General features: G+C 34.0%; 2 protein-coding genes across 3 annotated transcripts; one reads left to right on the forward strand and one right to left on the reverse strand.

The window, feature by feature from the left end:
- Positions 1–2,173: 2,173 nt before the first annotated feature.
- On the reverse strand, positions 2,174–5,844 carry LOC130943545 (DEAD-box ATP-dependent RNA helicase 20). Its single transcript, XM_057871465.1, has 10 exons — positions 5,715–5,844; positions 5,319–5,581; positions 4,988–5,167; positions 4,742–4,903; positions 4,457–4,611; positions 3,737–3,829; positions 3,565–3,650; positions 3,252–3,478; positions 2,815–3,048; positions 2,174–2,458 (listed from the first exon to the last, which is right to left on the reverse strand). Exons 1-10 carry the CDS (start codon positions 5,768–5,770, stop codon positions 2,409–2,411), a joined length of 1,506 nt encoding a protein of 501 aa, XP_057727448.1. The 5' UTR covers positions 5,771–5,844; the 3' UTR covers positions 2,174–2,408.
- Positions 5,845–6,061: 217 nt separating this feature from the next.
- On the forward strand, positions 6,062–8,719 carry LOC130943650 (uncharacterized). 2 transcript variants are annotated; one of them, XM_057871623.1, is made up of 7 exons: positions 6,062–6,349; positions 6,457–6,596; positions 6,693–6,782; positions 7,270–7,322; positions 7,536–7,638; positions 7,950–8,054; positions 8,168–8,719. In XM_057871623.1, the coding sequence occupies exons 1-7, from the start codon at positions 6,091–6,093 to the stop codon at positions 8,174–8,176; spliced, it is 759 nt and encodes a 252-aa protein (XP_057727606.1). In that variant the 5' UTR covers positions 6,062–6,090; the 3' UTR covers positions 8,177–8,719. The 2 variants fall into 2 exon arrangements, with proteins under 2 accessions (XP_057727606.1, XP_057727605.1); XM_057871622.1 differs by having other exon boundaries at positions 8,164–8,707.
- Positions 8,720–19,662: the final 10,943 nt, after the last annotated feature.

Consider the following 19,662-nt stretch of genomic DNA (forward strand, 5'->3'; position numbering starts at 1 on the left):
ATAGTAACTTGGAACATCAAATGGAATGAAGTAATTATGTATTGTTCTATGTAGATATTTATATACCTTCATATTGATATTAAATTTATTAATATATAACAGGATACTATGTGTTGTTCATCATGATCAAGAGACGTGATGGATTTGAGCAAAGCACATAAATACTTGAAGGTTCTTAAGAGTACTTATTTAGAATATTGCATTATTGTTTCTATTTTTTTGTTTTTATCTTCTGGGAGTCTTCTCATTATTGTTGATGTAAAAGAAGGAAGAGACAGAAAATGTCAAGCATTATGTTGCATTAATAGTGATAGATAATAAGTTAGGCTTTTCAAATATTGACTCAGTAAAATATGAAATCTAAGTTTTTGATTTAGTAGTTCAAAAATGTTATGCACAAAAGAAAAATATTTATCATATCAGTTATTATATGTATTTATGTATGAATAGATGTATTATTTTACACATTTTCAACTAATTACTCCAATAAAGATGACAAAAATATCTTCTCATGATGATCTTGGTTTAAAAAGTGACTTATTTATTTTGCTATACTTTAAACAAAGATAACACTTTTATAGCATATAAAAATCAAGTCTTAAAATCTATATCCAATAGTTAAAATGAAGTATTTTTATATGAAGATAATTATAAAATCTTGGTTGGAGTATCTACGTTTTTATAAATACGTAACATAGTTGTGAATAGTTTTGACATAAATGAATAAAGGAGAATTGAATTACCCCACAAATTAAGGGAATGAATGATTAATGTTGTTGTAGATTAAGGGCGTCCCCCACCTTTTCTCTCTTTCTTTGTTCGGTTTCGTGCATTCATGTGAGACTCAATTAGTCCAACCACATTGCTCCATCATCATCAAAATTATGTCCCAATCCAATCTTCCTTCATAACCTCTCGTGTTACAATCATTTCCACTCTTTCTAATATTATATATCATATATATGCTAGAGGCCCCTCATACATGTGCTTTTTTCTTTAACCAAAATTACTATATATACCATTCTTTTAATTACAATTAAGATATTGGGAGAGTGCTAGCATTAGTATATTCTCTTAATTGGACCTAACAAGGATAAGAGTGCCAAATTTGTATATAAAAGTAAATCATCTCTTTTCCAAGGAGAAAATGAAGATTCCATGTGCTTACCCATGTATGATTAAGCTTTTATAAATCTTTGTTTGACTGTTGTCAGTAGCTCCTCGCAATGGCCCATTTCTTGATTACCCTTTAAAATTAAAAAGAAGAAAAAAAGAAAAGAAAAATTCTAATTCTAAACTCAAAATAATCAGCTAGCGCAGCGTTTGTATCTTGGTTATTTAAATTAATCTTCATGCAAGCGACCTAGTTCAACATTCAAATTTCACACTCCGGTGTATCATCATAACAACTTAGATTACTTGTTTATATCTTTCTCTCTTGCTTTTTAAGTTCCCTTTAATTATTCAACAAGATCATCATTTAGAATCTTAGAAAAGAATGACCATACGTGCGTATAAGAACTACGCAATAATAACTTCAGTGGCATGCGGAATACCTTTGTCAAATTTTGTTGGCATTTCATTATAGTAAAACATTATATATAGGAATAGGAGTATATATTGATTCAAATATTTTAACTATATATAGTAGCATTGTTATAGAGGTTGGTGGTTGCTACCGTAATGAAATTAAAGTTGGTTCTATGTTGTGGGAACTCGTAGAGTCTGCATAGTACCGTACCCTGTCCACGTCCAAGGGAATTGTGCATGTTTGCATTAAGCTCACGTGACCAGAACTCGATATGATAACATTTATTATTGTAAATATGATAACCAATGAGAGTATGAGACTCATGTTGTAGGTATATTTAAGAAAACTTCTATAGCCAAGAAAGATCCTTCCAGAATGAATTTTATAAAGGGTACTTAGCAGTAAATAATAGAATTTAATTAAAGTTCTTTAATTAAGCTTTCTGATGATTAAAAAACTTGAAGTGCCTTTAGTACATTAAGTCATTAATAGCTTGAAGCATTTAGTCTTCCAATCACAAAGTCCACTCTAAACATAGGAAGCCATCGTATTTTTCATTTTATTTTCCTCTGTGCCGAGCAGCTTAGCCACAAGGAATAAAAACATTGCAGTGACATAATTAAATCAAATGCGACTGCAAAATGAATTAATGGGGTATGAACTATCAAGTATAAACAAGTGTTTTGATTTTACAGTGATACAAGGCTTCTCCATGTTCTATGGACATTCGAACCAAGTAAGGAAGAAGAGTCTAACAAAAGCTGTAAATCAAATTCCTACCACCATTCTTACAAAACCTAATTTAAAAGGACAGTAATAATGGGTCAGGTCGTAACATCAAGGAAAACATCGCTGAAGACCTGGCCATCTCCATCGATTAGCTCCACGGGCGACTGCTGCCATAACCCTTCCCTCGGTCTCGGAAACCTGATTTGTTGTTGCAGAAATTAAAGATCTCATAAATAAAACCGTCCCATTAACGAGGCACAAAATTCTACAAGCAAAGCATGTTATCAAGCATATTAATGAACAGGCCTCTCGGCCCAGGATAGAATTTGAGAACAACTGACGCATGTCTACAGTAAGCATTTTGGATAGAATCAGAGACTGCCATGGCATGATGGTAAAGTTCAATTTTGGCAGACCAGGGCAAGGGACCAAAGGAACAAGAAGTGCCATTCGGAAATAACTAAGAGATGCACTCAAACCAAAAAAGAACGGCTGGGGCAAGGAACTAATGTTATATGTTAGCCAAGTTATACAAGTGTCCACGGTTAACAGACCTGATGGCGGAGGAGGTGCACCACGCCCCATTGCAGCCAATTCAGGGCTCACTCTTTGTCCAGCTTCCTCAAGTATGGTTATAAGTTCCTTTGCAAATCTGGCATTAGCAGCTGTGAAAAACGTGTATGCAGTTCCTTTTGCACCAGCTCTCCCTGTCCGACCAATACGATGTACATAATCTTCAAGTGATCCCGGGAAGTCATAATTTATCACATACTTCACATCCTTCACATCTGTCAGTAAATAGACAATAGATGATGCCAAATTCATGGGAAGCAGTAGAAAGCAATTCTACCTCAAAAAGAAAAACAATTCATGTAGAATTCATCCATCATTAAGACAATTTCAATTATGATCTGGTTGATGCACACATATCAAAAATGAAATATCTGATGCAACAGAATGATTAAATGAACACAAACACAAGCTTCTATACCTAAACCCCGAGCTGCAACATCTGTTGCAGTCATTATTGGACTCTTTCCAGATTTAAACTCTGAGAGCACCCAATCTCTTTCTGCTTGACTTTTATCTCCATGAATTGATAGTGCGGGCCAACCATCCATGCGGAGCTGCCTAGTGATCTGATCACATCCCTTCTTGGTATCCATGAATATCAGTATTCGGCTGCCATCCATGATGTCCTCCAGCAGCTTCACCAATCTGATAAATTAGACAACCCCATTAAATGGTCCCATATGATGGGGTAATAATGTTAGGTAATGAAAATAAGGCAGAACATCTCCTACTTGTCATATTTCTGCTTTTCAGGAACAATGTCAACATATTGTCGTATGGCATGGTTAGCTTTTAAATCTGAAGAACCTATAATTACCTGTAAAATGGTTACAAAAATCAATTCAATCTCAAATTACACATATGATATCCATGCAAAGATAAACGGACATGAAAGTATCTCACTTTGTACGGGTTATAAAGGAACTGCCTTGCCAATTGTTCAACCTCCTTTGGCCAGGTAGCACTCCAGTACAGAGTCTGACGATCTGGACGAATCTACATAAATTTGAAAAAAAATATTAATCAGACAACCAGAAGAATAAAATTCCAGTTGCAGCTTCAGAAATCTATCTTTGCAAATTTAGACCACATAGATTGGTATCAACTTTTATGATGAGGCTGTCTAAATCACAAGGTAATCTATTCAGCAAGTGATGCAGAATAATGTCTCCTGAAATTAGTATATCGTCTGAAAGAGAACAGTAGGTATCTATTGCTGCATTTGTTGGACCTCAATCTTGCACTTCTTCAAAAGGAAAGGGATTGTATATAAGATAACATAATTTCATTTTGATTTTCCATGGGCTTTTTGGCCAGCAATTGCTACAAAAGGGAAAGGGTCGTGTGATATCTTACAGTGTTGCCATTCTATTGTGTAGCTGTTTTTTTTTTCTGTATATTGTTGGTTTGCTTTACTAAGTTGGAACCTTTCTAACATATAAAATTCTCTTATCCACCCATAAGAAAACAGAATTGGATTACAAAAAATTATAGCAAGCCTTGGAAATTTGAGCCACCAGAAAATGGAAGCAAACAAATTTCCCACCCAATATTACTTTATGCCATTTCTCAAGATTGTACTATTTTAAAATAAGAATAAGATGATATAATAGAGTCACCTACCTGTGAGACAATCTTCCTTATCTGAGGATCAAACCCCATGTCCAACATCCTATCAGCTTCGTCCAATACTAGGTATGTGACCCTCCGCAAGTTAGTATGATTTGACTCAAGCATATCAATTAACCTTCCGGGAGTAGCAATTACAATCTCAACGCCTAACCCAAAAATTAACAGAAGCATCATCAGATTCAAAACTATAACACAATAAAAGCTGCATCAAGAGGAGGGTGGAACTTGCAATGGAAAGGCAAGTCCTGGCATTGTAATACTTACTTCACCACATACCTTTCTGGAGATCACGCACCTGAGGCCCCTTCGGAACCCCACCATAGATGCATGTACTCTTAATCCTTGATGATGCACCAAATTTAGTAGCCTCCTGTTGTATTTGGACGGCAAGTTCACGAGTTGGGGCCAAAACTAACACAATTGGTCCATCTCCAGGATCTGAAAACATTGTTCCAAATTCTTAGAATACACAACAAAAAAGAAGCTTAACAACTCAGTCATACAGCATCATTATCCCCTTACCTAGAATTGGCTGAGCATTTACATGAACTATGGCAGGCAACAAGTAAGCAAGCGTCTTCCCTGACCCTGTTTCCGCAATTCCGATCAGATCGCGCCCTTTCAAAGCCATTGGCCAACCCTGAGATTGAATGGGCGTAGGTTCGACAAAGCCAGCTTTCTTAATCTCTTGCAGTACATATTCTAATTGAAGTTCAATGTTGTGAAATCAGTACAATGTTGGAAACACAGCAGCACCCACATAATCTCACAGAAACTCTTCCATTTCATTCGAATACAATCATATTCAAACAATTCCACTACACTATTCTGGCCAGAAAGGAGATTAATATACCTGGAAAGCCAACATCGTGAAAGGACTTGACAGGTTTGGGGACGTCACGGCCTTCAACGGTGATTTCCCTGCGGAGACGGTAGTCGTCAACCTCGGACTCAGTCATTGCCCTAACGGAAGGCGATTCATGGTAGAAATTCTTCTCGAAATGGGGCAAGCCGTCCAAATTCAGCTTCCTTGGGGAGGCTCCACCGTCATCGTAATCCCTTCTACTAGAAGCTGAAGCTGAAGCTGAAGCCGGAGGTGCTCCTAGCCCCGAATCGCTAAACACACAAAAAAATGATTCCATTTTGAATTGTTACGTTCCAGTTTGTAATGAATTGAAGTAGGAGCTGAGAAGAGAAACCCTAGAAAGGAAGCTGAAGTAGAAATGGAGTAAGGAGGAATGGCGTTTACCTTCTCCGGTCACGATAGGAAGCTGGGTCGGCGGCGCGGCTGTCATAACGGCTCATGGCGGTGACTGGGGAGTTCGATAAGCAGCGAGAGTCGTAGTGGAAGCAGACCACTACCACCACCAACTGGCAAAGGTTTTATTAAATCCTCATGGTAATTTAATTTAATTTAATTTAATTTAATAATAATTTTGTTTTTCATATGATTCGGGCCTGCAAGGTAAGAAATATATGGGCCAGAAAACTTGACCTTATAGTTGGGCCTTATTGGACCAAAGCAGAGCCCAACTAGGCCCAATAGGAGATAAATATCTTCTCTAGATTTCAGTTCAGCTTTATCCATAACTATCTTCAGTTGAGTTCGAAGTTCGAAGCTAATAATGCAGGGTCTATACGGTGCCGCATCGGCGACGGCGACGGCGTCTTCGTCATCATGTTTGGTGAAATTAGGAGTGAGGGCTTCATGGGACACACAACAGAGACTCACTTACAACCCCAACGCGCCTCGCAAGCTCACCAAGCAGCTTCAAACTCGGACTCTCACACAAACCCAGTCGCCTCCGACGACCACTGCAACCACGCGTAAAGATGAATTCATCAATGATCTTCTCAAACGCGCCACTCCTCCCGCCGCGACTGGTATTTAACTAGTTACCTAATTGACTAATTCCGTTACTATAAGCTTCAAAAATGTTTATATTTTCGTAGTCTTAGCTGAATGAAATGCAATGAATGTATAATTGTAGATAGAGAGAAAGAAAAAGAAGAAGATGATGAAACATACTTAGGATATGAGAAGTGGTTACCGACTCCACCTAAAGTGGTGAAGCCTCGATCTGTATTCAATGCTGCAACGTTAGCTTATATCGGTGATTGCATATATGAGGTCTCTTACTTTTCATTGATTATTTATTTATGAATATAAATTATTTTTTATTTATTAGGTTTTTCTTTTTTTCCTTTTTTAAATGAAATTTTGCAGCTCTATGCTCGTAGGCACTTTTTATTCCCTCCCCTCAGTATTGAAGAATACAATGATCGTGTCATGGCAGTGGTGCGATGTGAAGCTCAGGTATGACATTTAAAAAAAATAAATAAATGAAATTTAATCAGTGGTTCTTTAACTCAATGTTTTGCTGTTTATGCAATGAAGTTAGATGATTGAGATGCTGCTTCTTGAATAGTGTTGTGAACTTCTATTTTTTGTAATGGGCATATTTCATTGTGGAAAATGTCATTGAGTTGTGATAATAAGATGATCATTATGATTATTATTATTATTAGTAGTAGTAGACTAGTAGTGGTGGTTTTCATTCCTTGTAAGTTGTAAGTATGAACTCTTGTTCGCAAACTTAAGAAGGCTTTTTTCCCTCAAAGGCTGTGTTTTTTCAAAAGAGTTTCTTCATTTTCCTGTAATAATCATTGTTGTGTCCTTTGGTGCTCCTAAAGTGAATAAGTATGTGAGATATATGGCTTCTGTTGGCCACTGATATAATTTTTGTGTTGATTTCAACTCTATTGTGGCATATAGTAAGTTGTTTATGTTGTTCATATTCCAGGATGCATTGCTTCAGAGGCTTCTTAACAGTAACTTTTTATCAGATCAAGAGAGGTACTGATACACTAATCTCTGCAACTTTTTTTTTTAACTATTTTATTATAGATTCATGTTATTTCACTATTTTTCTGATACAAGATACTGCTACGCTAATCTCATAGTGGTTCAATACAGGCTTAGATACACTTACCATGGTAAGGTTGGCAGATCATAAAGATCTGTTAAAATTTCTTCTATCAGCTTATGGCTTTAATTTTTTTTTTTCAGGGATGTTCTTCGATGGGGAAAGAATATTATTTCAAGCAAAACCAAGACAAAAAGGCGTGCTGGTGCAGCTGTATACAACAGAGCATCTTCACTAGAAACATTGGTCAGTACTTCTGGATGTAACTCTTGCATAAAATAGTTCTCTTTTTTCTTGGGAGTTTTCTGTGAATATGTCTTGAGTTTAAATTGGGGATGACAAATGCAACACACTATTATATGAAACTAATTTGATTATTTGAAGACTAGTGAAATCATGTATGGCAATTTAAGCTTGGTTTTTTGTTGCAACTTACAAGATTAATGTATGAATCCATTAGTATTGTTCATTAGTAGTTGAGGATCAAAGAATTTGAGAAGTATGAAACAGAGTTGCTATTTATGCCTCTTCCCTAACGAAGATATCTATTGAACTAGGTTGGCTATCTTTATTTGACAAATGTGAATCGCTTGGAAAAGCTAATGTCGGAGTTGGGATTCTCAGTTGATTCAGCAATGCCATTGAATTTGGAAGAAGCAATAGTAAGTCTTCATAGTTCATACTATCTAATCTCACTTGGACTGTTTGATTTCTGCATAGACATCTATGATATAGCCGAATAGATGAAAATTACCATCTTTACGCTTGAAGGCAGGTGAGTTGAACAATGGATAGATGTGATCTTCAGCCGACCCTACATTGGAGCAGGCAAAACAACTTGTTGAATATCAGGTTCAATTCATTGTGTTCTTCTGCAAAACTTTAGTGACTTGACTCCCTCTTTTTACTTATTCACTGGAGATGCTGTACCAGTACCACACGTCAACCACACATATTCTGCCATGCACCAGAAGCCTTTTTGTAGGTCTTTTATACGATAAAAATTCTGTTATACAAAGGCTGTAATCACATAAATCACATCTTTTCTTCAGAGGGATACAGCCTGAAGATCTCTGGTTGTATGTGGTAGAGTACTGCAATGGTTTATGAGATTTTGGTTGAGTTTGGTATAGCTAATTTGTTTATTTGGGATAATATTTGAATGTTATGCAGAGAAGATAGGGACCAAATATCTATTTTGTAGTATTTTTTAGAAATTCCAATCCCATAATTTGTAATTATGCATGTTCGAAAGGTTTTTCCTTATGCACTGTTTTTCTGTATCATAAATTAAGATTTATATTGGAATTTTGGCAGTTAAGATAGCAAGCTTAACAAAATGAAACCCTCTCAACTAGTCAACTATATTCATTCCAAACAACTTGTGAAAATAAAAAAGGACCAAGCAGCATCCTGGGGGATAAGTGATAATTAATACTATCTTGTCGGTATAGGTAAGTGCAACTTGATTCCATAAACTTTAGTTTGTGGTATTGGTTGTGAATGTTGCATTACGGAAAAGTCAGCCAGATAAGGTCTCAACAGAATGTTATCATAAGTTCATAGCCCTGAATGTATGATATTTTATGCTTCAAGAATAAAGTTGACTATATGTGTCTGAAATTGTAATTACATTACATGAATGCTCATTTAATTGAAGGAGGAAGAGAAGAACATGAGGGCCTACCATCCCTAAGTTTTCTGGATATGCTTCCAGTAAATAGGGTCATGCTTAATACATGTCATTTCCATCACATGGGCAGATAACCTGTCTCATCCCATTTAAAGCGTTTTGCCTCAATATTCCACAGATTATATTATGTGAGCAGAAATATATTCAAAACCTGCAACTTGACTGCCATAAAATTGCATGTTGATGTTCCTTTTTTTTTTTTTGGGTCATACAACCCACTCACACACACACACTAACCTAACAACTACACTAGGATTCTAACTTGGTGTGGCTTCATTTGTGGCAAACATCTTTGCCACTACATCACATGTCTCGGCCACATTGATGTTCCTCACTTGAGTCATTTCTCTTTTCACAAGACTTGAAATGTAGGAATAGCTGATAGATGGTCATGGTGGTCCAAGACCATGAGAAAGAGATAGTAGCATATGGTTGGAGCCTCTTTCTAAGGAAGCATAAAAAGTGTTAAACACAACAGTTCACAGCCCACCCTACTAGTCTAATCGGATGTAGTATTATCCCTATTATCCACTTGTGTGGTTAATTGAACATGTCCCGTGAGTATGATGGCCCCATCTCAAGAACAATTCATTCATTAATTCGGCCTAATAAGGTCTCCAAAATTTTGAAGGCTAATGGTAGTTGAACAAAAACAAAAATGTACTTTGTCAACTGGGTCTATAGCTAGTAGCCACATTCACATTCAGGAGCTGTTTGGTCCCAGACAGGATTAACCGAAAGAGGGCATCAAGATTTTAACAAGTACATGATATTCTCCTCACTTATCAGGCTGCAGATAAAGAGTATAGAGTACACATATTCTTAAAATGTAAATCAACTTGGGTTAATTTAGTAGTCACTTGTTGCTCGACCCGTATAACCATCGAAGGGTGTTGAAGTGACTAATTCCGGGAAATTAAGCGGCGTTGAGGACAAAGATATTGTTGGAGTTATCCTTTTTATCCAGTACCAACAAACTTGATGTTAAGAAAAGATCTTTTACAGGAAGGTTGGCTAGAGATTTCTTGTAAAAACACTAGCCCTGCACAGGTGATAATGAGAGAGAATACTGGAATTTTTTTTTGATTTAATGTATTCAAATAAATGTCGAGAGTTTAAATTCCGTCTTAGATATATAATAATTCATTGTCTAGTGGCAGATAATAAATAATAAAATGGAATTTAAATCTGCGATAGATAATAGATTAGTCTTTGAGTTATCTTATGAGCATAGAGTAACATCGTGTGCATGATTACTTGCAGTAGAATCATGGTTACTATATATCATCACGAGTATATGGGTGGAAGATTATTGTTTAATAACGTAGAAGTATCAGATAATATATGTTGGGGGAGGTCTCTAGTGGCTTAACAATAGGTGGCTAAGTATGGCCAAAAGGTTGACTAACCTTTTAATAGATGACACATGGCAAAGAATTTATTCATCATACATTTAAAGGGAATGTTGAGTGTAGTAAGTGTCATAAATTACTGATGGCAAAAAGGGAAATGCAATGCAAAAAACTGTTTTTGTCTTTTGGACCTTATAATAATTAAACCAAAAAAACTCTTGCTACTTTTAATTTAAAAAAAAATGATGATAATAAAAAAGAGAGATAGTTCACAAAAAAGAAAAAAAAACATATAAGATGATGAATTACTTTTTTTTAAATATATTATATTTGTGAAATATACTAATTTAATTATACATTTTCATTCATTTAAAAATAGTTTTATCTATCCATAATAAATTTAAATGTTACTAAGATTTATTTTTTATATTATTATATTATAATTATTTGAAAATAAAAAGATTAGAATATATTAAAAAATTATACCTTCGTAGCTTTTTGTTATCAATTATTTTAATTTTTTTCTTTTGTTTTGTTTTATAATTTCGTCCACTTTCAATTTTTTTTCAATGTAATTATTGCTCTTGAAAAATTATTTTAAAAACAAAAACATTAATATCTTAAATATGTAATATATATTCAATTTGTTTCTTTTATCTGGTCAGTTTAATATTTTTTTAAAGTATTACCTAAAACTAAAAAAATAAATACTTATATGTAGTTATTTTCCTATAAAATTAATAGTTGAAAGCTATTACATAATAATTTATTCAAAATTTTAAATATATCAAATTATCTAAAATAACTATTAATTACATGTAAGTATTAATTTTTCAAGAGCAATAACTACATTGGAAAAAAAATTAAAAGCGGACGAAATTATAAAACAAAACAAAAAAAAATTAAAATAATTGATAACAAAAAGCTACGAAGGTATAATTTTTTTAATATATTTTAATCTTTTTATTTTCAAATAATTATAACATAATAATATAAAAAATAAATCTTAGTAACATTTAAATTTATTATGAATAGATAAAACTATTTTTAAATGAATAAAAGTGTGTAATTAAATTAGTATATTTCACAAATATAATATATTTAAAAAAAAGTAATTTATCATCTTATATGTTTTTTTTTTCCTTTTTGTGAGCTATTTCTCTTTTATTATCATTATTTGTTTTTTAAAATTAAAAGTAGCAAGAATTTTTTTGGTTTAATTATTATAAAGCTCAAGAGACAAAAACAAATTTTTGCATTGTATTTCCCTTTTTGCCATCAGTAATTTATGGCACTTACTACACTCAACATTCCTTTTAAATATATGATGAGTAAACTCTTTACCATATGTCATCTATTGAAAGGGTAATCAATTTTTTGGCCATACTTAACCACCTATTGTTAGGCCACCAGAGACCTCACCTATATGTTGATGCTGATATGTATCGGTCTGAAAGGGAACAAAGAAAACAAGTTGGTGATTGGTGTGGCATCACATAATAATGATGCATGATTATGAATTTCTGATAGTAACATTTCATGTCTTTTGAAACCAACCAACTATCAATAATAATAATAATAATAATAATAATAATAATAATAATTCGGCATCAAGGAAACTTAGCGCAACTCCTCATAGCACTTCAAAAGCAAACAACAAGAGGAAAAGAAATAAAGTGATAAAGTGATAATTGCTTTTAGTTTGAATATTATTCAATCGAATGATGATCATTTCAAAACTAGCTAGCACAATCTTGTCACTAACAAAGGGTTTGCATGCACATATTATATAGAAAACTTAGAGTTTAAGTCTTTAAGACATATTAGGAGTTGACTACTCTACCCTCTCTTGATGAACAATCTTGCCGTTTTAATTACTTAATGTGAGTACCCATCAATGATACCATAGTCTTTATAATTTGATGCTTCTATATTCTTCTATAAAATAACGTGGCAAACACCATCATGTTTATGGTTTATGACCATATAATTTGCCGCGTTGAACTCGACCCCTTAGATTTTTAAAATAATAAGTTAGATCTTTTAATGGTTCATTAATATAACTTAAGCATTGTTTAATAATGAGCCATTAAATCGCAATGATTAACGGCAGAGGCGAGCTTCACTAGGGCAATGGAGTCATGGTCTCCTAAATTTTTTATAAAAAAGTTAATAGTAGTCCTTCGAAAAATAAAGAGTAATTGAGTTGGTTCAAATACTTTACTATAGTTTAGAGTATTTAGGTTCAATTTATATCTCATACTTTTATTGCATAATAAATACATTCCTTGATGTTTGTTGCTTTGCTTCTCATTATAAAAAGTACGCTTTGCTAAAAAATTAGGTATTTTTTATTTATTTAATTTGATATTATTTTATATATTATTATTTATTTTATTTAATTTTTTTATATGATAAAAAATATTAGAATATTCAATAAGTATTGATATTATTGTATTTATATAAATTGATAAAAAAATCAATAAATATTTTAAATTTTAATATTTATCCTTTTAATATATTCAAATTTTTTATACAAAATAATGATGAAAAATCAAAGAATTGATGCATTTTTAAGAGGAAGGTTAATATTCAAGAAGGAGAATATATAACTTCTTTAATGAATCACGAAGAAAATGAAATACAACTTTCAAAAATTTAAAAAGTTGCATCTGATGAGTTTGACCTTAATTTTTTGAAACGAGGCCCTGAAAAATGGCTTCAAATTTGACAATATCACCCAAATCAGCGAAATGAGGTCAGACGAGCTTATCTTAAACGGGTCCATATCAAAAACATCTTGACAATTATCCTCTATCTTATAGAATTATTTATTTATTATCTTATTAGTAATAAACTTAAAGAATAATTAGATTATAAATTTTATTTTGATATAAATATTATTATTAAAATTTTTATATTAAATTTTTGCCTTCCAAAATTTTATTTCAAACTCCGCCCACTGAATAACGGATGCATTAGTGGAGATTGTTAGTTAAATACCCTACTACTACTACTACTCTACTAGTAACAACAAGACACATTTGTATATAGTAGCTTGAAACTTCAACAAGTTCAGAAGAATTAATTAATTATTATTGAATAATACAAGTAAATATTTAATTATATATTTTGCATCGGGCTCTAGAAAAAGTCAATAATAGAGGGAAATCTGGATTAGAATTGTTATTGATCTATCATCTTCGATGAACATATATGTGATATGTCCCTATGCATATGCACTTTTTACAGCCCCACAACATTTTAGTGACCATAGTTGTTACTTGTATTGGATTTAACATTAGACCCTACCATATAATATATATCCAATAACAAATGATGTTGATGACTGAGAGTGTTGCAATCAAATGGGTAACGCCAACACAAAATGTATGTGGCAATCTCATCCCTTTAAGTTTGAGATAACTACTTGATGGATGTGCATGGCTTCACTACCTCTCTCGCCCTAAACTATTTGGCTTTTTCATATATACTTTGAGAAATGTTACTCTTCTGGACAAAAATGGCATGACGAGACTATGAATAAATGAGAAAACTATGTTATTAAACGTGTATATTAAAAGTCTAATAACAGTTACATCGAAGAGATATAATAAAAAAAAAAGAAAAATTCAGTAAAAAAACACTGTTCATTCTATCACCTAAAATACTACTGACTTGACTTAAATATTTGAGTGTTTTGCATGTTATCCTCTCGACTTAGTGCTAACATTGTCAAATTAATTTCTGAATCTTTCTAACTTGTAACCTCACCAAAAAGTACGAACAATTACAATGGATGTTGATGCCTAGCTATGTCATGCAAAAGTGTCATTCTCATCTTGGTGTGGCCCTGTTCTTCTTTTATTCTTGCTTGTATTTTTTGTGTGCTCTCTTTTATTCATTTCTAATTCCCATATTAGTAAAGTCATGTACTATTATTCATTCTTTGTCTCTGCACTTAAAATTCCTAGTTATAATAATTCAAAATAAATAAATAAGTAAATAAAATTAGGAGAATATCATTATTTCTAACTATAAAAATTAAGTACTTACAACAATTCTGATCATAAAAAGTATAAACTAACTCACACTTATAAACAAGGGAAAAAAAGTAAACAGAAAAGCATGGTTCCCTCTCAAGTACTTGAATTTCAAAGTATTACAATCGGATCAAACTCTTTTAAAATAAAAAGTTAATTAAAAAAAAGTCTAATCAAATTTAAACTAAAATAATAAAATTCACACATAATAAAAATTATAAATTCAATGGCCTTTGGATTTTCGAACATGACGAAGGAAACGTGAGTAATGCACTAAATGAGAAATGCAAAATTCCAACTACAATGAAAAATGGGCTATGGGGCTTAAGGGCCCATTTTGGGACCATGTGCCTAATATATAATTTTTTTATGCTGTTGAGATAAAAGTTAAAACTGTAATTTTCGTTTGAGTGCTTGAATGGAGCTGAAAAGAAACTATGAAAGTGTATTTATGTAAAGACTCATGACTAGAGGCCAGAGAAAAGAGAAATGGACACTATTAAAAGAAGAGCAGCGTCTGCTTTTTCTCATTAAAAACTATAACATATAGAAAATAATACTGCTCGTGCACTTTGAAACATAATTATTACTCTTTAATTTTTATTTACTTTTTAGCCTATTCAAATTCGATAAAAATTTTATGCGCAATTATTTTCATATGAAATTAATAGTTAATCGTTAAATAATTTAATATATTTAATTAAATTATTATTTAATAATTTTTAACTATTAATTTTATATATAAGTTTCTACTTTTAAATTCAATTAAATCTCACTTAAATGATTTTTGGTCGTTTTTAGTTATTTACTATTTAGATTAATTTTTATGAATATATGTAACTTTTATTTTCAGAAATATGTCATATTCTAAATGTGAGAATTTTATTAGTAAATCCGGTATCATCACTCTTTGCTTTACAAATGAATTAGATATTAATATTTTATAGCGACATGCATAGCGTTGCCAATGTGTTTCATTTATATATTTTAATTTTTATTCGTTGATTTATAAAAGGGGTACTTCAATAAAGACAAAAAATATCTCTTTTTAAAAACGTTTACATGTGTCATGATATTATTGAATATTTTTATTAAATCGGTTAATAATTTATTTTTTAATAAACCATAATAAAATCGGTTTATTATAGCAACAATAATAAACTCAATTATCCACACTATAATTATTAGACACGATTTGATCCGATCAATTTACACAATATAAATTGAATTATGTTTAAATTGTTTTATAAAAAGACAAATATATCCCTAATTTTTGTTTTTTAAAAAAAATAAAAAGAATCATGATCCAGTGGGTTATGTAAATTGGCTAGTTCAATTGGATCTGATAACAATTGCGTTTATTGTTATTGTTATAAAAGAATCGATTTTATTCTAGTTTATTAAGAAATTTAAAAATAACCAGTTCATTAATATGTCCAATAATAACGCGACACATAAGTGTCTTTACAAAAAGACGTTTTATGCGTCTTTATGGGAGCATTCTCCTTGTAAAAAAGCAATAAATAAAATATAAACTAAATTCCAAACATGCTAATATACATTGCATTTCACTGGGGCGCTAGATTAACTTTGAGAGAAGGATAAAAAAAAATTACAGTTAACAAAGAATAAAATAAAAAATTTAAAGAAGACTAAACTAAAATTTGTATATAATTTATAAGAAAAATTTGATGATTAAAGAAGGCTATTGTTGCTCTTGTGATGTATGAAGCTTTCACATTGTTTTGTTTGGATTTTGTTTTTCTTTAATCGATTTTAATAGGAGGTGTTACGTGGGTAACCTAAGATAGGTGGATTGGGCTTGAAGGACTGGCCCAAATGTTAGTGGGAGGTGGCCTCCGACTGGTTCGAGTCTGGGAGCCGCCGTCCGAGTTAGGTGTTTGAAGAAATGGAGGGTGGTACCTGCAAAGACACTCTAATGCTTAAGTTAGCAAGGGGTAAGCAGGTTTCGAGAGTATTGGAACTTGGTTTTACCTGAGTGTGTCAATGTATTTATAGTGATGATCCAATAACCATCGTTGGAGTAGTTCCACTTCAAAAGGTGGATAACAGTCCCTTCATCTTAGGGTTGTTGAGATATTGCTTCTGAAAGTGGATGAGAGATTCTAGGGGGCAGTTACTTATTTGAATAAGTGTCATCTGCCAGCTCATGTCGAGCCCGACCTCTTTGGGGAGGAGCTTATGTCGAGCCCGACCTCTTTCGAAGAGATCGGGTAAGTGGTGAAGCCCAACCATTGGGTTGGACCTTTTTGGCTTACTTGGGCCTGGACCATAGTATTGGGTCAGGGTATGAACAGTGCCCCTACTCAAGTCTGATCTCTTAGACATGAGTGAGATTCGAGAATTAGTTGGACTTAGGTTCGTTCAAGTAAAAAACTGACGTGGTTTTTTGTTTGAAACCGACGTGATTTTGAATTTCTCAATCGTTGCGTCTAATCAAACGTCGCGTTCGTTTGGAGATTTTACATTTACACATAGGGGCAGTTACATTCGTAACGGCGCGTTGCTTTAATGATTGCATCATTTTATTGTTATGCCCCTAGTCTATTATAAATAATTCTCCCTCTTCTTTCTTTGTTTTCCTTCGTCTTCTCATCGAAGTTTTTTCCTGCTTGTTCGCTTTTTCACTAAAAACTCCCTTTGGCCTTCTATTCTCGGGTGGTTCATTACTTTTTGTCGCTGCAACTACATTTGTGTAATGCTTTCTGTATTTCTGCTTGGTGCCATCGCGAGTTTGAGGAAAAATTCGTGCTTTTACTGCTCCTTTATTTGTAATGCGTGGCTTTAGGATTTTCGCATGTTTATTGGAAATTGTTGTTGCCACCTAGTGATTCTTTTTCTTATTTTCTTTCGGAAGAAACTGCTTTGTCTTTGGGAACCCTATTTTTTTATGGTTTTCTTTTTCTTTGTAGGTCTTATTGCTTTTAAACATACTTCCTTATTGCTGAAAAAATGTCTTCCCGTATCCCTGAGACCCTTTTGAAATGGGTAGATTATTCTGTACTTATTGAGAAACCTTTAGTAGATACCGACTTCATCACCGAGCTTCGTACCCATCATAGGATTTGTAGCCTTGAGGCTGACGAGCTTAAGAATGAATTAGTGGCCCCGGATCCTGAGGACCGGGTTTGTTGTGGGAGGATTGCTGATTCTGGTTCTCATTTTTTCTTTATGTTCGACTGCCTTTTCACCCGTTTAGGGGTTTCCTGTCCTTTTTCTGATTTCGAAATGGACGTTTTGTCCCATTGTCGAGTTGTTCCTACCCAGCTTCATCCCAATTCATGGGGTTTTATGAAGATTTACCAACTTGTCAGCCAAGAGCTTGATTTTCCGACCTCTTTAAAAATCTTTTTCTATCTCTTCCACTTTACCCGACCTTTAAATAAGCAAAACACACAGCAATTGGTATCTTTCCGAACTATTCAGGGTCGGAAGGTGTTTTCTATTTTTGACGAATCCTTCCATGACTTCAAAAACTTTTCCTTCAAGGTCCAAGCTGTAGAGGGCCACCATTCTTTTTTCTTAAATGAGAATGCCAACCTCGATTTTCTCTGTACTGGTCGGAGGCCTCCCCTGTTGAAAAATATGGCTTGGATGATTTGGACGAGGTAGAGGAGGCCATTGTTGAATTTTTCAAGAGGCTTGGGGGAGGGCTCCAAATCTGGATACTAAAAAAATCCTTCTTAGCTCTCCGAGTTTCGTCAAAACCGAGTTAGGTAGCTTTTGTTTCTTTGTGGCTGCTTTTGAAGAATTCCGACTTGCAATATGTTCCTTTCTGATTTGCAGGTTGACCAACTTTTGTTTTCTTATTTCAAAAATGGTGAAAAGTGGATCTAGCGCTGCTTACCAAAAAGTTCAAGAGGTGAAGAGGAAGGCTCACGCCCGAGCTGATGCTGCGAAGGTCGGAGCTTTTGGCACTCCTCCTCTTCGAGATTCGGGTTTGGAGACCTCCTCCTCTCACCATATTCTGGTAAACCCTATTCATGCTTCTTCTCTTCCCCCTCCTGCTTCTGTCCCACCAATTCAGTCCTCCGCTTAGCCTGAAAAAAAGAAGCAGAAGACCTCAGAGACTGGTTCTTCCACTGCTGGGGAGGCCAACTTCGATGGTCCAAAGTTTGCAAGGAAGCACATCCTTCCTTTTAGTCAAATTTCCATGGATGATGCTTCCTTGCGTAACCATCTTCAAATTCTTGCTGGGGGGCGGGGAAATTTGGACGGCTGGAGTCTGTACTACCCTTCTTAATATACTGGAAAAACTCCTTTGAGCTCTTTTCAAAAAACTATAGAGGACCTTCAGGGGAGGATTGTCCTATATCAGGAAGAGGAGAAGAAGCTGCAAGAGAAGAACTCCTGGTTTCAGGAGGAGGTTGCTTAGTTCCAGGATAGGGAGAAAAAGCTAATGGCCCAATATGCATTGGTTGAGAGGATGAAGGAGAAGGCGAAGCAAAATTATGTCAGGTTTTTTTCTGAGAATATTGACTTATAGAAGCAACCGGAGCTAAATCGAGAGGCCTATCAGGACTTGGAGGATTCTATAGTGGAGAGTTCGGAGGAGGCTTTTAGGGTGTTCAAGGAACAAGTCAGAGTTATCGCTCTTGGCTTGGACCTTTCCCCTCCCCATCTCGAAAAAATTGTTATTGATGGGGCCGTTGTCTCTCCTCCTTGTCCTGAAACAGATTCCGAGCTGAAGACTTGTGGGCAGCGTATTGTTGAGTCTCCTCCCCGTGAGGTGGAGCAACAGGAGGGATTCTTGCCGATTTCTTCTGAGGTTCCGACTTCTGCCCCCAAAGAGACCTTTCTGACTCCTGCAGCAAATCCGACTTCCATTTTCCTTGATGACTCTAATCCTTTTCTTGGTTCACAATTATTTCCAGCTACTAGGGCCCGGCTTGTGGGCCCTTTATGAACAATTTATTTTTTATGTGTTGGTGGGTGGTGGTTCATGACATTTTTTACCTTTAATAGGGTCGTTAACAAAAAAGTATTTGTTTTGTTGGTCTTTTTTGAATAAGGGCCTTTTAACAAAGTATTTTGATTATGCATGCTTTGCGGATGTTTTGATGCTTTATCTTTTTAAGGTTTTTACGAAACCTTTTGCTTTTTCATGTGGAAAAACTTTTTCGTTATATGGGCTGTTTTGTCTAAGTTTAGGCAATTACTG

Source organism: Arachis stenosperma, chromosome 8 (genome assembly GCF_014773155.1).
Source record: "Arachis stenosperma cultivar V10309 chromosome 8, arast.V10309.gnm1.PFL2, whole genome shotgun sequence".
Lineage (NCBI taxonomy): Eukaryota > Viridiplantae > Streptophyta > Magnoliopsida > Fabales > Fabaceae > Arachis > Arachis stenosperma.